Raw genomic sequence first — 18,347 nt, 5'->3', positions numbered from 1 at the left:
GTTTATCTAGTGTGAATTTAGTTACTATTTAATTGTTGAAAATTATATTTTTCACTGTCTATCAATAATATAAAACATGACTGTCTATTAAAATTTTTTAAAGTGCATAATCAGTTTTATTCCTAGGCACTTTTTTTAAAATTAGGTTTTATTAGGGTATAGTTGCTTTAGTGTTGTGTTAGTTTCTGCTGCACAACAGTGTGAATCAGCTACAGATATACATATATCCCCTCCTAGTTACTTTTAATTGTTATAGATGAATCATCCAAATTTAACCTATAAACGTGAATGAAATATAAAAAATTTAAATAGAAATCAAGAAGAAATATATCTGGTGAAATGCCACCAGTTTTATATATGTCTTTCCTCTTTATTTTAGGCAAAGAAAATAATTTATACTCTAAAAAATTTAAGTAGTTGTTCTTATATCTTAGAGCTCAACTGGTTAAATTCTTAAAGACATCAACTAAGCTAAGTACCATCTTTCTATCCTAATGAAAGCTACCCTCGACCATCAAGTAATTACTTTGTTTTTTCCATCTCACACACGGAATCAATTTTATTTACTGGAAATCCTCACTTTGAATACAAGTGTAATTGTTTATTATACTCTCCAGTTTTAATATTTTAGGAGATATGCCTGCACAGAGAAAACACAACTCCAAAATATAGGCAAAATCTTACTTGATAATTGCCATTTTAAGTATATTAATATAGATCCAGAGCCCTACAATGAATGCATCATTTCATAGATTTTGTTTAATTCATATCATGTGAAATTTCTTCAAGAATTTGATCTAGCATCCCAGTTAACAATACCAAATAAAAAACTATGAAGTTAACTATTTTCATTAGATCCTCTGCTTCAGATTCTTTTCATCCAAATCAACAGCAATTTTTTTCCTGGGGTTCTTGAACATGATTTTTTTCTCTCTTTCACTGAAAAACTTCAGTTGGAGTTTTTGTTGGCAGCTGGTCATATGCATGAGAACTTGTGATATTTGGCGGACTCTGACAAGGTATTATTCACAATTGCATAAACCTTTAATGTGAGTGTGTGTGTCTTTATGCTATTTTGTATCAGCCTCTTGGAAATGTAAAAGAAATTTCTTGATAATTCCTTAGAATTATTTGATAATGAAATCTCTAAATAATTACCAAAGAATATAAGAAGTCCAAAAAACAATTTTATATAGGTATATAGCCTTATTTAATTGTTACTTTGTCCTTTTTCATAATCTTTTTATAATTTTAAATTGTTATTAGTATTTCATACTTTGCAAATGAAACTCCATTCCCATGTTTTATATTTAATCTAGTCTTTCATTGACACATTATATTTAGAAGTTTCCTTCATCATAAAGTCAATTAAAGCATCTTCTACTTGAGATCTAAAAATATCCCGGTAAACAACTCAAAATATTATTTCTCGCCACAACCCCTAAGCTCACACAACCTGACATCAAACCTCCAAAAATAGAATATCTTTTTTTCTTCTGCATTTATTATAATTCAATTAGTGCAGAAGAAATTATTAAGTACCTTATTAAAAGACATAACTGGTTAACATATATTTTCCTTATTGTTAAAAATAAACAGTAATACATACAAATAGTATAAAATGAAAAATCAATACATATTACATATAAACTACATAAAAACTACATAAACTACATCAGTGTCATATGAATGGTTTTATAAGGATTAATAGGAAGTCATGTTAATTGAAAGCACACAGGTAACTATACATATTGATTCTGTTGTTTACTTTATCTGAGTTACGTTTTGCCTTTGAGATAAGACAAAACAACACAAATCACCAAATAAAAGGCAACAAAAAGGTTAAGGAAAATTATATAGTTCATCTATTGATATTTTATTTCCTACATTTATGAAATGTAATGCCAATGAAAAGAGGCAATTTAAATATCCTAGAAAATTAAATATAGGTTTTATTGGATATTTTTTATTATGTACGTGACTCGAGTCATTATTTAAAACTTAAGTACGAGCTATCAACTTTATATATCTCTAAAAGATACAAATGGAATAAAAGTTGAAAATGTCTCAACTCTTAAGTGCTTTAAGATTATCATCCCCCCTTGGGGATGATATCATCCCCTTATTTAACCATACAACATAAGCATCCTGCAAGACCCCTAATGGATGCCTGAAATCTCAAATACTGGACCAAGAGACCACTCATATTCTGGGAGGGATACAGAAGAATGGAGTTAGGCTTCATAATGCTACTTAGAATGCAATCTAAAACATATAAATTTTTTATTTCTAGAACTTTCCATTTAATGTTTTTGGACCATGGTTGACCATGGGTAACTGAAACTACAGATAGATAACCACAGATAAGACAGGACTATTGCAATAAATTGCTGACAGCAATATATGTGTATAAGCATTAGATTACCATTATTACCAACCATTTCAATCAACAATGCCTTATAATCACTTAAGATGGATTCAAATAAGCAGATTTATCTTGTAAAGTCCTTGGAATATTTTAAATAAATTTTCTACAGATTCTTTTGCTGGACTTTAGAAAGTGTTCATAGTAAATCTTCATTGCAGTTGTTTATTAATTTCATATAGCATGGTCAACAGCATCAGTGTAATACTTTAGGTCAAATGTTTAATGAATAATAAATAAAAAAACTTCATCATTAATAACGTTGAAAACATTCCATACTTTTTTCCCTCTCAAGTACAGTCAAATGTTTCAACAACTTGTGGTCCATTTAACTATATAAATCTTTATGTAATATTGAATGCTGGGCTATTATATCTCTAAAAACTTTTTCATGTCATGTCTAATAATGTAATTGACATTTAAAGACTAGTCAATATTTTGCATTTATTATTTTTAGAATAATTTGACAAAACAAAAAACCTTACAAACATTTGGAAGAATATGTTCTAGTCATGGAGATAATATTTTTTGTCCTGTACCAATATGTTTTTCATGTATCAAGCATATCTTTTCCCCAAATGAGCATCATACATATCAAGACTTGTCTAGGACAGACATGATGTAGAATATTTTTAATCTAACTGATCATAACAGAGTCAATGTGTGTTATTATACCCCATTGAGATAAAACAGATTGTATATTGTTTAGTTTTTAGATGGCATGAGGGTCTGGAGTGATAATTGTTTTTAATAATGCAGGCATAAAATCTTGATCTTCCTGTTTTGATACTGCCATAAAATATATTTCTCCTGAGACAATTTTTGGAAAAAATCACCTTCTCAATTTTTCTATGATTTTCTTAAACTACCTTCATCTATAATTCTATTTTATCTGTAAATCCAAGACGTTTAATACTGATTTCTTCATTTCTGCCTTGCAGGAGAGGTTATACATCAGAGGTAAGGGCTTTATGGTGCTATGTTACATCAAGGTTACTGGAAAAATATTTATGTTACAGGCAGGACTGATTTACATTCTTTCAAGACTAGGGTATTTCCCTTTATTTTAACAAAACCTATAAGTATGCTTTGCAATTTATTTTCTTGTATGTTTGTTGCTTCTTTGTTCTAGGTTTTAAGTCAATGAGTGAACACAGATCAACTGCTTACCTTTTCAAAGATAAATTTCTGTTTTCCAGAATTATTATCACTCCATATTGTGACATTCCCCCAAATTCCTTTTTCTAAGGCAATAAATCTAACCTAGAACACTGTTTCTAATTTAGAAACTTTTTAAAAAATCAGTCCAAGGGTCACTCCTACAACTTTTGAGATTTTAGAGTTAAAAACAAGTCAGACTATTGTATGGCTTTTTGTGTTAATTTGACTCTTGGTCTGCAGAGAAGATACTGGGTATTCTGACCAATAGTATTTGGTGAACTACACTGTAAGTGGTACTACCAATGAGTTACTGAAAATTTAGTATGAGTTAGCATATAGCTCTTCAGTAAAGAGAATGAAATAAGCATATGCCCTAATTGGTTAATGGTTTAGAATGCATAAGTCCTAGATTATTTAGAAATCAAAATGAATGCATTTAAGAAAAAGTGATTTTCAGAGATAATTATCACAGTTAACAGATTGAATCAGAATATCTCTAACTTCAACTTCCCACCCCTTTAAGTGAATACCTTATCTGTACTGTCTCATAACATCTGTACTATGGAATATCTATTGCTTCTGTCAAATAGTTGTTCTATTGGTCATTTTAAGCAGTTGGCTCACTGGTAGGGTTATTTCCTAGAACTTCTCTGCCCACTTCCCCAATGCTTACTTTAAGACTTATGTTGTATAACCATTCCCTTCAAGAGTTGAGAAGCCAAAATTTGAATTTGTGCATTTTCATCTAGTTATAGTATAAATTATTATGAAATAGATCAGTAGAAAGTGTAAAAAAAATATGGGTAAAATGGGGAGGCAGTGAGAAGTGGTCTCCAAAAACTAAGGAAGAACAATTTCCTTAATCACAGAAGAATTTCTGAAAACATGCTTAAATCTTAACTTCAAGCAATCCACGTTTTGTAAAAATGAAAAATGGGAGCATGTCTTAAATATAATGATAAATTCATTAGAACCATATCATTTTTTTGTGTGCCCTACCCTTCTTCCTAATGAACCTGATTATATATAAATGTGACTGGGGAGAAAAAGAGGGACAATTTAAAACAAGGTTAAATTTGTTAAAATGAATTGTGTGATACTTAAAGTGCTTCACAACCATAAATGACTCTTTTGCTATGTAGCTTAAACAAACAAAAAAAAATTATAGATTTTTATTTATTAAGAATATTAAGTTTGATGTTAATTGAAACAATGATGAAATTAAAGCACATTAATTATGTTCCAACATAAATAGTCAAAATATCACTTAATGCTGTTAATAGCTATCACATGAGTAATAAATTGTATCCCAAGGTAACCAGTTTTAAGCTGTGACCTTTTTTTCTCTCTTTTCAATCATAATCTACTTTTTGCACCTGAATTATTTCCTAAACCTTTTTCTATTTTAATTTCCTTTGGCAGCAACAACAACTGCTGAGGCCTTCTCTTCTTAAACCAGAGGTATCAGTTTTCTTTTTCTTTTCTACCTTCACTGAGTCTTCAACATACTTAATGTGACTTTGAAGCCTATTTCATATGTGGGCAGAGTATGTGGCTACAAGCATGACATAATTTTATAAAGGAGAGAAGAGGTGGTTTTAAATTAGATCAAATAAGCAAATAAGCAAGCAACTCACCTCCCTTCTGCTTTCTGATGACTGAAGTTCCAAATTTTTAGCTTCACTCTCTGGAAATCAGGTAAATAAGACCTTTGTTTATATTAAAAGCAAACAAGCATTAAATGAGACAAGTCATGGACTGATCTGTCACTTGTCTTAGTGAATCTAGATTCATCAGAATTGTTCTTGAGATCAGATTTAAGTCCGGGAAAAATCTGAAAAAATAATGGTGACATCCATGCTGAGATAACAAAGGTAGAAACTTGGTTGTGATAAACAGACTTTAATCATTGAAATGTGATTCAGAATACTGTCTTTGGGCAGTCTATTTTAAAATGTCCACTTTAAAATGGTTTATGACATTTTCTCCTGCAATGAGAAAAGATATTTGGAGTTATATAATAAATGCATGTCATTTTTATTTATTTATTATCTTATATACTTCCTAAATTGAAAGAAATAAAGTAATGCAAATTTTAAATACCTTCTTTGGAAAATTTAAGATTTTATAATCTCCACTTAAAAAAAGTACTCTGTTTATTGCTACCTCTCAACAACAGAATCTTAACTTTGCTAAAGACAAGCATTTTGTGCTTAGAATTTACTCCCCCAAATTGAGAGGTTGGTGGCAGAAATATTCAAATGTTATAAATTTTATAAAAAATTTCCATGGAAGGACTTCCCTTGTGGTCCAGTGGTTAAGAATCTACCTTCCAATGCAGGAGACTTGGGTTAAATCCCTGGTCAAGGAACTAAAATCCCACATGCCATAAATTTTAAAAAGTAATAAATTAAAAATTTCTGTGAATACTTCTCCATAGATTGTTGAATCAGATACCTCAGAGTTGAAATCCAAATGCCAGTTACTGGATATAAAGCCTTAGTCAAACTACATATCCTCCTTATGTTCATTAATTTCATCTTTTATAGGATGTTGGCAGTAATATTAAATATATAAGCTTCTAATTCAGCAACTGGGGCATAGTGGGAAGAAATTCAGTAATGGTAGTTATTTTTTTCTTTTGTTTGCATCAATACAAACTTTTACAATTTGGTCAATAAGATACTAGGTTGATTATATGCCTTCTCTGTATGGTCAGCAAAAATGAATTTTAAAAATAACATTAAGCAGTTTATCTGCCTATAAAAGCACCTTTTAGTAAGATACTTGGCATGATTCACCTGCTAAGGGAATGGCAGCAGGGGCTGTATGGAACAGCAAAAAAAGACCAACATTCCACTTTTCTTTTCGGTCTGACTCAAGATCTTAGGGTTTCCCTGGTGGCTCAGTCGGTAAAGAATCTGCCTGCAATGTGGGAGACCTGGGTTCAATCCCTAGGTTGGGACGATCCCATGGAGGAGGGCATGACGTTCCACTCTAGTATTCTTGCCTGGAGAATCCCCTTGAACAGAGGAGACTGGCAGGCTTAATGGTGGAGTTCTTCCTCCGTTTTCTTTTTTTATGAAGAGACAATGCTCTAATAGGTGGTATAAGTATCCAGGAGGGACTTTTCAGAGCATTCCCTTCCACCAGCTCCCGTGTCTTCCTATAGACTATAGAGTGATTGATTAAATTGATGACTGAGTATGTGGGTTCCTCCGCAGTTGCTTCCATCCTTCTGTTATTTTTTTAAGTCATTTGATGACAGATATATGTATTTAGCTAACAAGACCTGAGTTTCATTTACCAGTCAAGAAAAAAGAGACGTATGTGTCCGTAAAGAAAACTGATTCTTTTAAAATTTGAAATCCCCTCAATCACACTGTGCTCTGTTGCTTCAGTCACGGCCAACTCTTTGCGACCTCATATACTGCAGCCGGATCCTCTGTACACAAGGTTAGCGAGGCAAGAATACAGAAGTAAGTTGTCATTTCTTTCCCCAGGGGATCTTCCCAATCCAGGGATCCAACCCTCGTCTCCTGCAGCTCCTGCATTGGCAGGCAGGTTCTTTTACCACTAGTGCTACGGGGGAAGTCCCTTCAATAGCATGTATTTCCATAAATATTTTTCATTATTGCTACAAAGCTATTAGAATTCAACTTTAAAAACTTTATTGTTTTTAATTGTCATAAGAGCACATACTTCAAAATCTTTCCTCTTTTAAGTGCACAATACAGTATTGTCAACTGTAAGCTCAATGCTGTATAGCAATCTCTAAACTTTTTCATTGTGCTTCATTGAAACTTAATATCTTCTAAATAGCAACTTCACATTTGCCCCTGTCCCCATCTCCTGCCTGGGGCTTCCCTGGTAACTCAGATGGTAAAGAATCTGCCTATAATGCGGGAGACTTGGATTCGATTCCTGAGTTGGGAAGATCCCCTGGAGAAGGCAAATGGCAACCCACTCCAGTATTCTTGCCTTGAGAATTCCATGGACAGAGGAGCCTGGCAGGCTACAGTCCATGGGGTTGCAAAGAGTAGGACACGACTGAGCCACTAACAATTTCACTATCCCCTGGCAACCATCATTTTCCTTTCTATTTCTATAAGACTGACTATTTTAGATGCCTTGTGTAAAAGTGGAATCATGTAGGATGCGTCCTTCTGTGACTGGCTTATTTCATCAATGTGGTAGCAAACGACAAGACTTCTTTTTTTTTTTAAGGCTGAATAATACTCCTTCATATGTATGTACCACATTTTCTTCATATCAATACATTCTTTCATTTATGGATGTTTAGGTTTCAACTTCAGAATCATTTAGCAGTCTTTGTTCAGTCTTCCCATGTATTAGATTAAACGTGCATTGGCCAAGAAGTTAAGGATTACTTCTGAGACATTTTGGCTTCATTTAAAGTAGTATAATTACATTGGATTTTGAATGCCTCAAAAGTCTAAGCCTATCACTATGAAACAGTTTTGGTTTTTTTTAAGTATATAATTTTAATAAGTCAAATTTAGATTTTAACTTTGTCCCAGTTTCTTGTTGGTCTGAAATGACTTCATTTCACACCTTTTTCCTGTAGTAAACATTTTTTGAAATAAAAATACAGACATAAAATTATATTGTGCCACGAAATGAATTTTTACAGAAGACTCATGCCCTACTAGCCCTCCAGAAGCCCCTCCACATTAACACTTAGATACTGTTTCTCTTTTCACTCACACTCACCTAGCTTTTTTTTCCAAGATAAATGTTTAACTGTTTTTGTTATTTAGTTATTTAGTCACTAAGTTGTGCCCAACTCTTTGTGACCCCATGAACCATAGCCCACCAGGCTCTTTTGTCCACAGGACTTCCCAGGAAAGAATACTAGAGTTGGTTGCCATTTTCTTCTCCAGGGGATCTTCCCAACCCAGGAACCAAACCCACGTTTGCCTTGTTGGCAGGCAGATTCAATACATATAGTTAATTTTGGCTTTATCAAGTTATAAGTGACAAATTAAATTGTAAGGTATTTCAAGTGCACGTTCTGGTGAAAGGGCTTCCCAGGTGGCTCAGTGGTAGACAATCCGCTTGCCAATGCAGGAGTTGCAGGAGATGCGGGTTTGATCCCTGGGTTGGGAAGATCCCCTGAAGGAGGAAATGGCAACCCACTCCAGTATTCTTGCCTGAAAAATCCAATGGACAGAAGAGCCTGGCAGGCTACAGTTCATGGGGTCTCAAAGAGTAGGACATGACTGAGCATGCACACACATATGCATACACTGTAAAAGGACTAACATATCTGTCCTCGCATATTTATCTTATATTTTTACTCATTATTTTTCTGTGAGATCATTTAAGTTTACCCCCTTAGCAAATGTCAATCGTACTGTATAGCATTATCACCTGTAGTCACCATGTTTTACATTTGATGCTTGACCTTATACACCTTATAGCTGAAAGTTTGTCCACTTTCACAAACCTTTCATCATTTCCTCTATTCAGTAACCATTTTTCTACTGTTTCTGTGAATTTAGTTTTTAATTTGTTTTCTATTGTTTTTACATTCCAAAATATAAGTAATACCATATAGTATTTGTATGCCTGACTTGTTTCACTGAGTATAATGCCCTCAAGATCCATTTCATGTTATCATCACAAATGGCAGGAGTTCCTTTTCTAAATATAGCCATTTGTCAGTAGCAATATTGTAGCCAAATGAGGTTTATCCAAAGTGTGATTATTACTAATAGAAAATTTTCCACCTAGCTGCTAACACCCAGATTGGTTTATCTGATTTTGAAGTTTACAGAAATAGAATAATATAGAATCATATGTTTCATTTTTTACCTGACTTCTTTTGCTTATCATTCTGTCACGGAGATTCATCTCTATTGTGTGATGTAGCCGTGTGTTTATCTCATGGCCTTTGGTATCAGTTCCAGTTTGGGGCTGTTATAAATGATGTATTTTGGTGCACACTTTTACATATTTATATTGGGCACATAGATTAAGTTAAATTGAATTTCTGTGAAAAGAGATATATATATTTGACTTCAGTATTATTCCCAAACCTTTCCCAAATGGTTTTTCTAGTTCATAATCTCTCAATAATATGAGAGTTCCAGTTGTGCCATGTCCCTTCCCATCATGCAGGCTGTGAATATCCACACTTTTTAAGTGATACATTAGTATCCCCAGAGGACTTGTTTTCCTGACATATTATACCTGGATCAACAAAATTAGTTCTTATAAATAATAGATGATATTAGAAATAAGTTTCCATTGGTTTTCCCATGGATACATACCTAAACTCTTCTTCCCTTTTCTTACTTCATTGACTATTAATTTGGTAAAACCTTGACAGTTCAACTTATTTAAATGTTAACATAGAAATAAAGAGAGAAATTTAGTGAAACTGAACTTAATAGTTATTTAAAGCTAATTTTATGTCTCAGGAAAAATATCTTTCTGTTAAGTGTAGAATGACGAAAATCAGTAGTGTCTGGAATTTAGAATTGGAAACCTTGAAAAGGCCTGTGCTCTGACAAATTTCTTCCTTTCTTTTTTTAGGAAAAATAATTAAATTTATAATTATCATCCTTGAAGATATGTCACCTATTAGCACATTTCTATTATACAGATGATTATTTTCAAATCCTTTCTTAAGAATAGCTTTTGATGAACCAAAGAGCTCTTGATAATAGAAAAATATTATTAGGATGATGAAACAGTGCTAAAGATAATGTTATAATTTTCTTCATGGCTAAAGTCTACTAATAATATGTTAAATAGGTTGAAATATTAACTGTCTATGGATAGTTTTAAAAAGTATCTAAGAACAAATGATACGTGCTTATCTGTAACCTTTGACAGATTCACCATTCAAAAAACTTGACTTTCCCTCTCCCCAGTTCTAATAACATAAATTAATTTTGTGCAAAATAGCTACAGCCTATATATATATATTTCAGTATGTTTAACTAACATTTGTAACTAAAGTTATTTTGGCAGCAGCATTTTGAGAGTCATCGAACACTAGGTCGGGAAAACAAACTTTGAGCTGAAATGTGATAAGAATTTATTTTCAAATATGATTTCTCTTTTTGAATAATAGGAGTTATCCATGGAGTCTGGAATTGATCCTGGCCAGGAAAATGGACAAGATTATTACAGTTATGAGCATGGGTACATCTTCAGATTTTTTATCCAGTATCTTAATATTTTTATGAATAATAAGGTGTTATTAATTGATTATTATTACTAGCATTTTTATGAGTGTCATTTCATCCATTTCATGTTTGTAAATGACTTATGTATCTAGTTTTAGCGTCAATCAAGTTTAACCATTTTTTCTATATTGAATTCTGTTTTGATGTTTATATTGATATTGATTGCAATTTGAAAAATGCAATAAAATTGTTCAAATTATTTAAATGAGGAATAGAAGTCAAACATATTTGCTCAATTCCTGAATTCACCATTTCTTTCATATGAGGTATTTGACATTATATCTAACCAGTCAGCCTCAAGATTTGCCCAAGAGAAATTAAGAAGAAAACACAGTTTAGAATCTAGAAATGAGCATTTCAAAAGTCATTTCTACACACATAAGTTAACTGTTTTCTACAGTAGAGCAAAATAAATATGATCCCACATCATATTTGAAGCAGAAATTTAAACTTAGAGTTTATGTTCTGAACAAGCTATCTTCCAGAAAGAACCTGTTTGGTGCCTTAAATTGTTCAGCTAGTCAAGGAAAAATATTCCTTTCTCTTCACTCTTATCTCTCCTAAACCTTAAAACTGAAATTTTAAGATTAATCTCCTTTTCTTATTATTCCAGGGTACGTTATGGCAAAAGTCATTGGTCATCAGGTTGTAGTTCTTTCCCTATGGTTTTGTAACTAGAGTACCAGAAGCCAAATAGGTGCTGTATAAATATTTGTTGATTGAACGGTGAAGAAAAAGAAGGAAGCAGAAATCAGTCATGGTTATACAGATCACATGAAGAAATGTTTGAAGTTGTAAGTTTCTGTTACAGGTATGAAATGCCTCAATATGGAAGTCGTCGTCGTTTGTTACCACCGGCTGGACAAGAGGAATATGGTGAGGTGGTTGGTGAAGCTGAAGAGGAATATGAGGAGGAAGAGGTAACTACTATAATATTTTATGTAATGTTAACATTCCAAGGAAATGGCAACCCACTCCAGCATTCTTACCTGGACAATCCCATGGACAGAGGAGCCTGGCAGGCAACAGTCCATGGGGTCACAAAGAGTCGGACGTGACTGAGTGACTTCACTTTAACATTCCAAGAAGAATATTTTTAGCCCTATTTGAATAGCAGCCTACAAAACATTTCAAAAATCAAAAATCCTATTCATTTAGTACCTGTTTTCCATAGAAATTTAATAACACTAGCCATTCCATTGTCTTGTCTATAGAAGGACATTAATTTATATATAAATTTAATTTCTTTATATAAAATATTAATTTGAAATAAAACCAAAATAAAAAATTCTAAATGTTATTCCATAATGGTAATATTATAATCAAATAGGTTAAAAAATATTTTGCAAAACAAAATGCTCCCACATTGTCTCGCAAACCTAAAAATCATTAAAAAGTACAATCTCCATCTTTTAATTATAAGAGAAAAATAAAACATTACCAGTATTCTTAATGGAATTATGTCATTTAAGTCTAAATTACCACAATTTCATTTATATCAAATCCTTATGCTTTGCCTGAAATATTCACTTGGAATGTGCTGTGCTCACTCAGTCGTGTCTGACTCTTGGAAGTCCCATGGACTGTAGCCTGCTAAGCTCCTCTGTCCATGAAATTTTCCAGGCAAGAAAATTTCCAGGTTACTACTTCCTACTCCAAGAGATCTTCCCAACCCAGGGATCGAACCATAGTCTCTTGTGTCTCCTGCATTGGCGGGCAGATTCTTTACCACTACTGCCACCTGGGAAGCCCTCACTTGGAATACTTATTCAGATATTTAAAACAAAAAAAATTAATGTCACTGTAGTTTTACCCTGTTCAACATTTTAAAAATAGTCAAATATTTCATTAGCTATTCAGATAAGCTATCATAATTTCCTGATGGGTAAAAATTTTGTTAAAGCAAATGGATAAAACTCTTTAACCAAAGTCTAAGGATGAGAGAGAGAAGAGGAAATGATTAATTTATTTCTTTCTCTTTTGATCTAAGGTGAGAAATAAGTTTTGAATAAGTGAGAAAACCTTAAATTTTGGTATTATAAGGTATAAGATACAGTGGTTATTTCCTTGACCATCTTCTGTCTATATGCAGTGGGGTAAACAATAGGGAATGGTATGATTGTTCTCTAAAAACAGTTTTACAATTTGCATGAAGCTATCTCCCAGTAGATTCACTCCTGCTTAACTTACGTGGGACAAGGTCACAGCATAACCTTTCCCCAGCTGACACTTCAATTGCATTTTCATGATTTTCAGGAAAAGGCAAAGAAAATCAAACCAAAAGTTGAAATTAGAGAGCCTAGTGAGGAGGAAGAAGTAGTTGTCACTATTGAAAAGCCACCCCCAGCTGAGCCAACATACACAACGTGGAAGAGAGCCAGGATATTCCCCATGATTTTTAAGAAAGTTAGAGGACTAGCTGATAGAAGAGGCATCATAGACCTTGAGGAGGAAGAGTGGCAGCGACGCCTTGAGGAAGAAGATAAAGATTATTTGAAACTAACTCTGGACCAAGATGAAGCTACAGAAAGCACGGTAGAATCAGAGGAGGAATCCTCAAGCGACTATACCGAATACAGTGAAGAGGAATCCGAGTTCAGTGAGTCTGAGACTACGGAAGAGGAGTCTGAGTCAGAGACACCCTCTGAGGAGGAAGAAAGTTCTACCCCTGAATCTGAAGAGTCAGAATCCACCGAGTCAGAAGGGGAAAAGGCAAGGAAAAATATTTTTCTTGCAAGAAGAAGGCCCATTGTTGGAGAGGTCAAGGAAGTCAAAGGTAGAAAAGAGGAGCCAGCTGAAGAGCCAGAAGAACTGAAGGTAGAAGAAGAGGAGGAACGCCCAGGAGAAGAACAGAAAAGTGAGCTGGCCCCTGTGGAAGAACCAACAGACCTCGAATCTCGAGACATCACTGAGGAGGGCAGTGCAGAATCAGCTTCAGTGGAAGGAGGTGTTGAAAGTGAGGAAGAGTCAGAATCAAGTAGTATTAGCAGTAGTAGCGAAAGTCAGTCTGGAGGTCCTTGGGGCTTTCAGGTGCCAGAGTACAACCCAAGCAAGTATGCAAGCCAGAAGAAGTCTCCAGGAGCAAACCCAGAAGGTTACAACACAGCACTGTAAACGAGATCACAGTAGGTGAAAATTTTGCAGTGATGAGTGCTTTTGTGTGCAGTGCTTTCTGTGCATTCTCTGAAATGACATTTGAAGGAAGGAAATTGATTATGATTTTTATCTGACTTAAAATCAGAAGCATGCCAGAGAAGCAGATATATATGCTATCCAAATAGATTTGTATGTTAGAATATATTAGGGTAAATCTGATTGATCTTTCCTATATTAATAATTCAAAAGACATACAATCAGTTACTCAGTATTTAATATTTCATAATGTGATTTCTGTTAATGCAATGTGGAATTATGCATTGCCAGTGATGCTCTGACTATTGGAATGAATTTATGAATATATACAGTAGTCTTTATACCATCTTTGTAACATAAATCATTATGACAAGCTACAACAAATGAGATCTCTGCAAGTCTACTTTTGCATGTATGTACATTTCAACTGGCAAACGTGTTATCAAAAACATCATAAACATGTTCAATTAGGTTTGTAGCTCGCATTTTCAAATATTAGATTTTAAATGAAATAAATTAAAAACTAAGTTATTACTATTTCCTTTCTGTTGTGCATAGGAATTAAAGTGGATTTAGAAAAAAATGAATTTTAACAGTTATACATTTTTTTCTGGGTAGATAACATAATAATTTTGAAATATAAATCTGGAAATCCAAAATTATGGCTTACTCAGTACAACATGTTGGTAGTTCACATATCCCCAAAGTGCAATACTATTTTAAGAATAACCAAGTACTTTTTAACCTTTGCACCTTGTCATTTCTAATGTGGATTGTTAAAATAAAAATTGTGAAAATTTCCATTGTGTTCCAGCTGCTTACTAAGGGCAAATTTACGATCATTAATTTTCTATTTTGTGTATTGCAAGATAAATTGTACAGGATCTGAAGATATTTTAACATATATTTAAATGGGATGAACCAGAAAACCAGGATGCAAGTGATTTTATGCATTAAATTATACAAAATGCTTGGCTAATAATGGAGGATTAATTAGGAATTAGAATATTATAAATTTAAAAATATCTTTCAAATATTAGGAATGGAAGTATGAATATGAACAGAATATACTAATAAAGAGGGGTGTCCCTTTCAACTTAACTTTCCTGAAAGGTGTAGCAACTGTAAAACAATGGGTCAGATACTTAAATATAACCAATATATTTTTTTTATGACAGATCAGTAATTTTATTTAAAGAAATAAAAGTACTTCCTGAAATGTCTACTTTCTAATCTAGCAATTTTCTTCAAAAATTATTAAGCTCTCAAACCAATGAAGAATTTGTGGAAAAGTAATTGATAATAAGATTCTTCCTGTTACCTCTTGAGTTATTACCTTTGAGAGCTTTCTGTCAAAGGTTGTGAATTTCTCAGGCATTGTAATCTTTACCCTTTTAATTCTTTTGATAATGATTCATGTGTTTTTTTGACAGTGGGCAAGAAAAAGAATGATCAAGTTAGTTGTTGATCGAGAGTATGATACCGGCTCAACTGGAGAAGACAATGCTCCTGAATGTCAGAGAACACGTCTTCAGAATCCTCATATCCACAGTAATGTCAATGGCAATATATACATTGCACAGAATGGTTCTGTGGTGAGAACCCGCCGAGCCTGCCTCACTGATAATTTAAAAGTTACTTCCCCTGTTCGACTGGGGAGACACTTTAAGAAACTAGACAAGTTGGCAGTGACACATGAGGAGAACATCCCCCTGAACACATTATCAAAGGGGCCATTTTCTACTGAGAAAATGAACACAAGACCAACTCTGGTTACATTTGCCCCTTGCCACATGGGGACTGACAGTACTGCAGTGAAGTCTTTAGGGAACAGGCTGAAAAGCACAGTTGAACAGGAGTCCATGGTTGACAGTAAGACTATCAAGGAGGCTCTGGACCACACGCAGTCAGATGAAGAAGAACTTTGGATGGGTCCCTGGAACAATCTCCATATACCAATGACAAAACTGTGACTGATTTTTTAAAAAGTTATTTTAATTTTTACTTCAGTTTTTAATAAACTGCACTTTTTATTGTCACTGACAAAACAACATATGGGGTTTATATCATGCACACAAGCTAAAACTTTGAACAATAGGCTTTAAAGCTTAAAAAGAGACAGATTTGCACTCACATTTGTATCAATTAATTGTTCTTCCCAGAAAAATCTTTTTGGATAGATTCTCAATTCACTGTATAACATCGTTTAAACATTTTGCTGTTTTGTTGGGTCTTTTTTTTTCATTTTAATAAACAATAAATAATTTACTAAATAATCATTTATATTTTATTGATTAACATGATCACTTTTCATCTCTAGCTTCATGGAACTTGTTTTGGTACATGGAATTTTACTTTTCATAAAAAATGGGAAAAATTTATATTAGAGGATTTTACAGGTAACAGGTTTATACAGTTGATGTCTATATCATCCTGACTTTTTAAATGAAAGATTGAATTACAAAGTGATATTTAATGGAAATCTTCTATAAATATATAGAATCATGAACCAATTTTCCTTATTGTCCAATAGAAAGGTTTTCAAATTTTTACATATGTATATGTTGACCTTTAAAATAACACTTGAAGTCATATCTTTCTTATAAATAGCATTTATAATTTTCCATGGTTAGCACACACACACTCTATAAACCATCTAGCTATACCAAACATAATAGGCAAGTTAGTGTAGGCCTTTGAGATTAAATAATTATTTGGAGCATCAGAGCAAAATTCCCTGAGGTTAGAAAGGGTCAAACAGGCAATAATACATTTAGAACCACAATTTCAGTATGAAAGATGTAGTAAGAACAGAAAACTTGCCTTAATGTTACTGAACATGAATGTTTTATTAATTCAGTGTAAAGGAATTTGGCAGGGTCATAAATTTATATAATATGTGAAATGTCAATAAAAACTATAAATCCATAGCTTCAAATGTATTATAGTATTTCACTTTTCCCAGCTCCAGTTTATTTTTAAAATATTTTAATGCATATACTTATGTGCATAAATTACAGACCAGAAAATGACCACCTGGGTCCTTTTCTTTTTAAATCAAAGAATACAGTCTTGATTTCTCACCATTGAACAAAGCACAGTGTTTCACCATTAACATAAATGAAAACAAAATATCCTTTCAGAAAAAGCCCCCAAAACTTGCCTTGTGTGTTGCCTTCTTTCTAGATGTAAAAGGATGAAACAATATAAGAAAATTCATAATTTTATTGAGTATGATTTAGTGTTTTATAGATGTAGTTCACTTCAAATTTTATACAGTATTGATGAAGTTCATATTTCAATAAAATTTTCTCATGCATGCTTACTATATGGTTGAAAGATTGAATAATGCATTACTATCAAGTTTCCTTCTGTATGTTTCATATTTTAAAACTTGTTTGTTATAATACAATTTCCTTATTTCCAAAGGGAGCGAATTGTATGTAACATAAACTTACCAACTTACATGAGTAGTATGGTTTAATTTCAAAAAGTTTTTGAGATCAGATATAGTAACATCTCATATCACCATCATCTCAGAGTTTATTAAAAATATAGAATCTTGCTCACAACCCTAGGTCTGCTAAACAAGAATCTGTGTTCTCACAAGATCCCAAGGTGGCTTGTATGCATGTTAAATTTTAGATATAAGTACCTACCACTGTTTTACTCTTTAAAACACCAAAACAATTGTTTTTAGTATAAAATATTTCTGATAGAAGTTATATTAAGCATATCATATTTTCCAACTTGCTCAATCAGAAGTCACTAAATATATTAATAATTTCCTGATGTTCCAAAGTCATCACAACTAGCATCCTGATAGTCTCTCTGTACAGAGCTTATCTATACATATTTTTTTTTTCTTTTTCCAGTTTCAGGCTGTGATATTTAACTAATTTTGTCACTGTTCCTCTCTCCAAAATTCATCTTCCATCTTACTTTGAATCTCCTGGTGAGAAAGTTTGTGTCTTTCTTTGTTTTGCTTGTTATTAAAAAAAAATCATTTAACCTAACATAGGGATAGTGTATGTGAATTCAAGCAAAAGTCTTGTGATTCCACGAAGCTTTTCAAGATCACTGTTGGGATGTGAGCATTGTTCTTGAAATCTAAAATTGGCAGAATACTAATACTCTGATAGATGAGCTATCACTGTAGTTTAATGTTCAGTTTTTACAAGGAAATCGAGCTACTTAACAGACATATTTCAGCCATTTCAAGTTGACCATTTCAGTAAAATCAATCATGAAGTTAATATGTTCCTAAATTAGTGGACATATATAAAGATAAGCAGTATGTACATAGAGCAACCAAATCAAATATTTGGTCAGTGTATTTTGAGGTAAAGTACGTATTGCAGCAAAAGCTTTACCAGCTAACAACATAAATCTGGACTGATTGAATAGAA

General features: G+C 32.9%; 1 protein-coding gene across 8 annotated transcripts in view; it reads left to right on the top strand.

Moving 5' to 3' along the window:
• Positions 1-15,989, top strand: part of PCDH15 (protocadherin related 15) — a 797,082-nt gene extending 781,093 nt beyond the window's left edge. For 3 of the 8 annotated variants that reach the window (XM_081573683.1, XM_081573684.1, XM_081573685.1), the window contains 2 exons: positions 11,618-11,726; positions 15,372-15,989. In XM_081573683.1, the coding sequence (XP_081429809.1) occupies positions 11,618-11,726; positions 15,372-15,911 (649 nt within the window). In that variant the 3' untranslated portion in view covers positions 15,912-15,989. Of the gene's footprint in view, positions 1-953; positions 1,020-3,366; positions 3,386-5,008; positions 5,048-10,691; positions 10,763-11,617; positions 11,727-13,062; positions 13,932-15,371 lie in introns of those variants that run through there. The other 5 variants (XM_081573679.1, XM_081573680.1, XM_081573681.1 and 2 more) reach the window with 4 other exon arrangements.
• Positions 15,990-18,347: the final 2,358 nt, after the last annotated feature.

Source organism: Giraffa tippelskirchi, chromosome 2 (assembly GCF_054371585.1).
Source record: "Giraffa tippelskirchi isolate mGirTip1 chromosome 2, T2T-mGirTip1v1.2.pri, whole genome shotgun sequence".
In the NCBI taxonomy this organism is placed as follows: Eukaryota; Metazoa; Chordata; class Mammalia; order Artiodactyla; family Giraffidae; genus Giraffa; species Giraffa tippelskirchi.
This window is presented reverse-complemented; position numbering and strand designations above follow the sequence as displayed.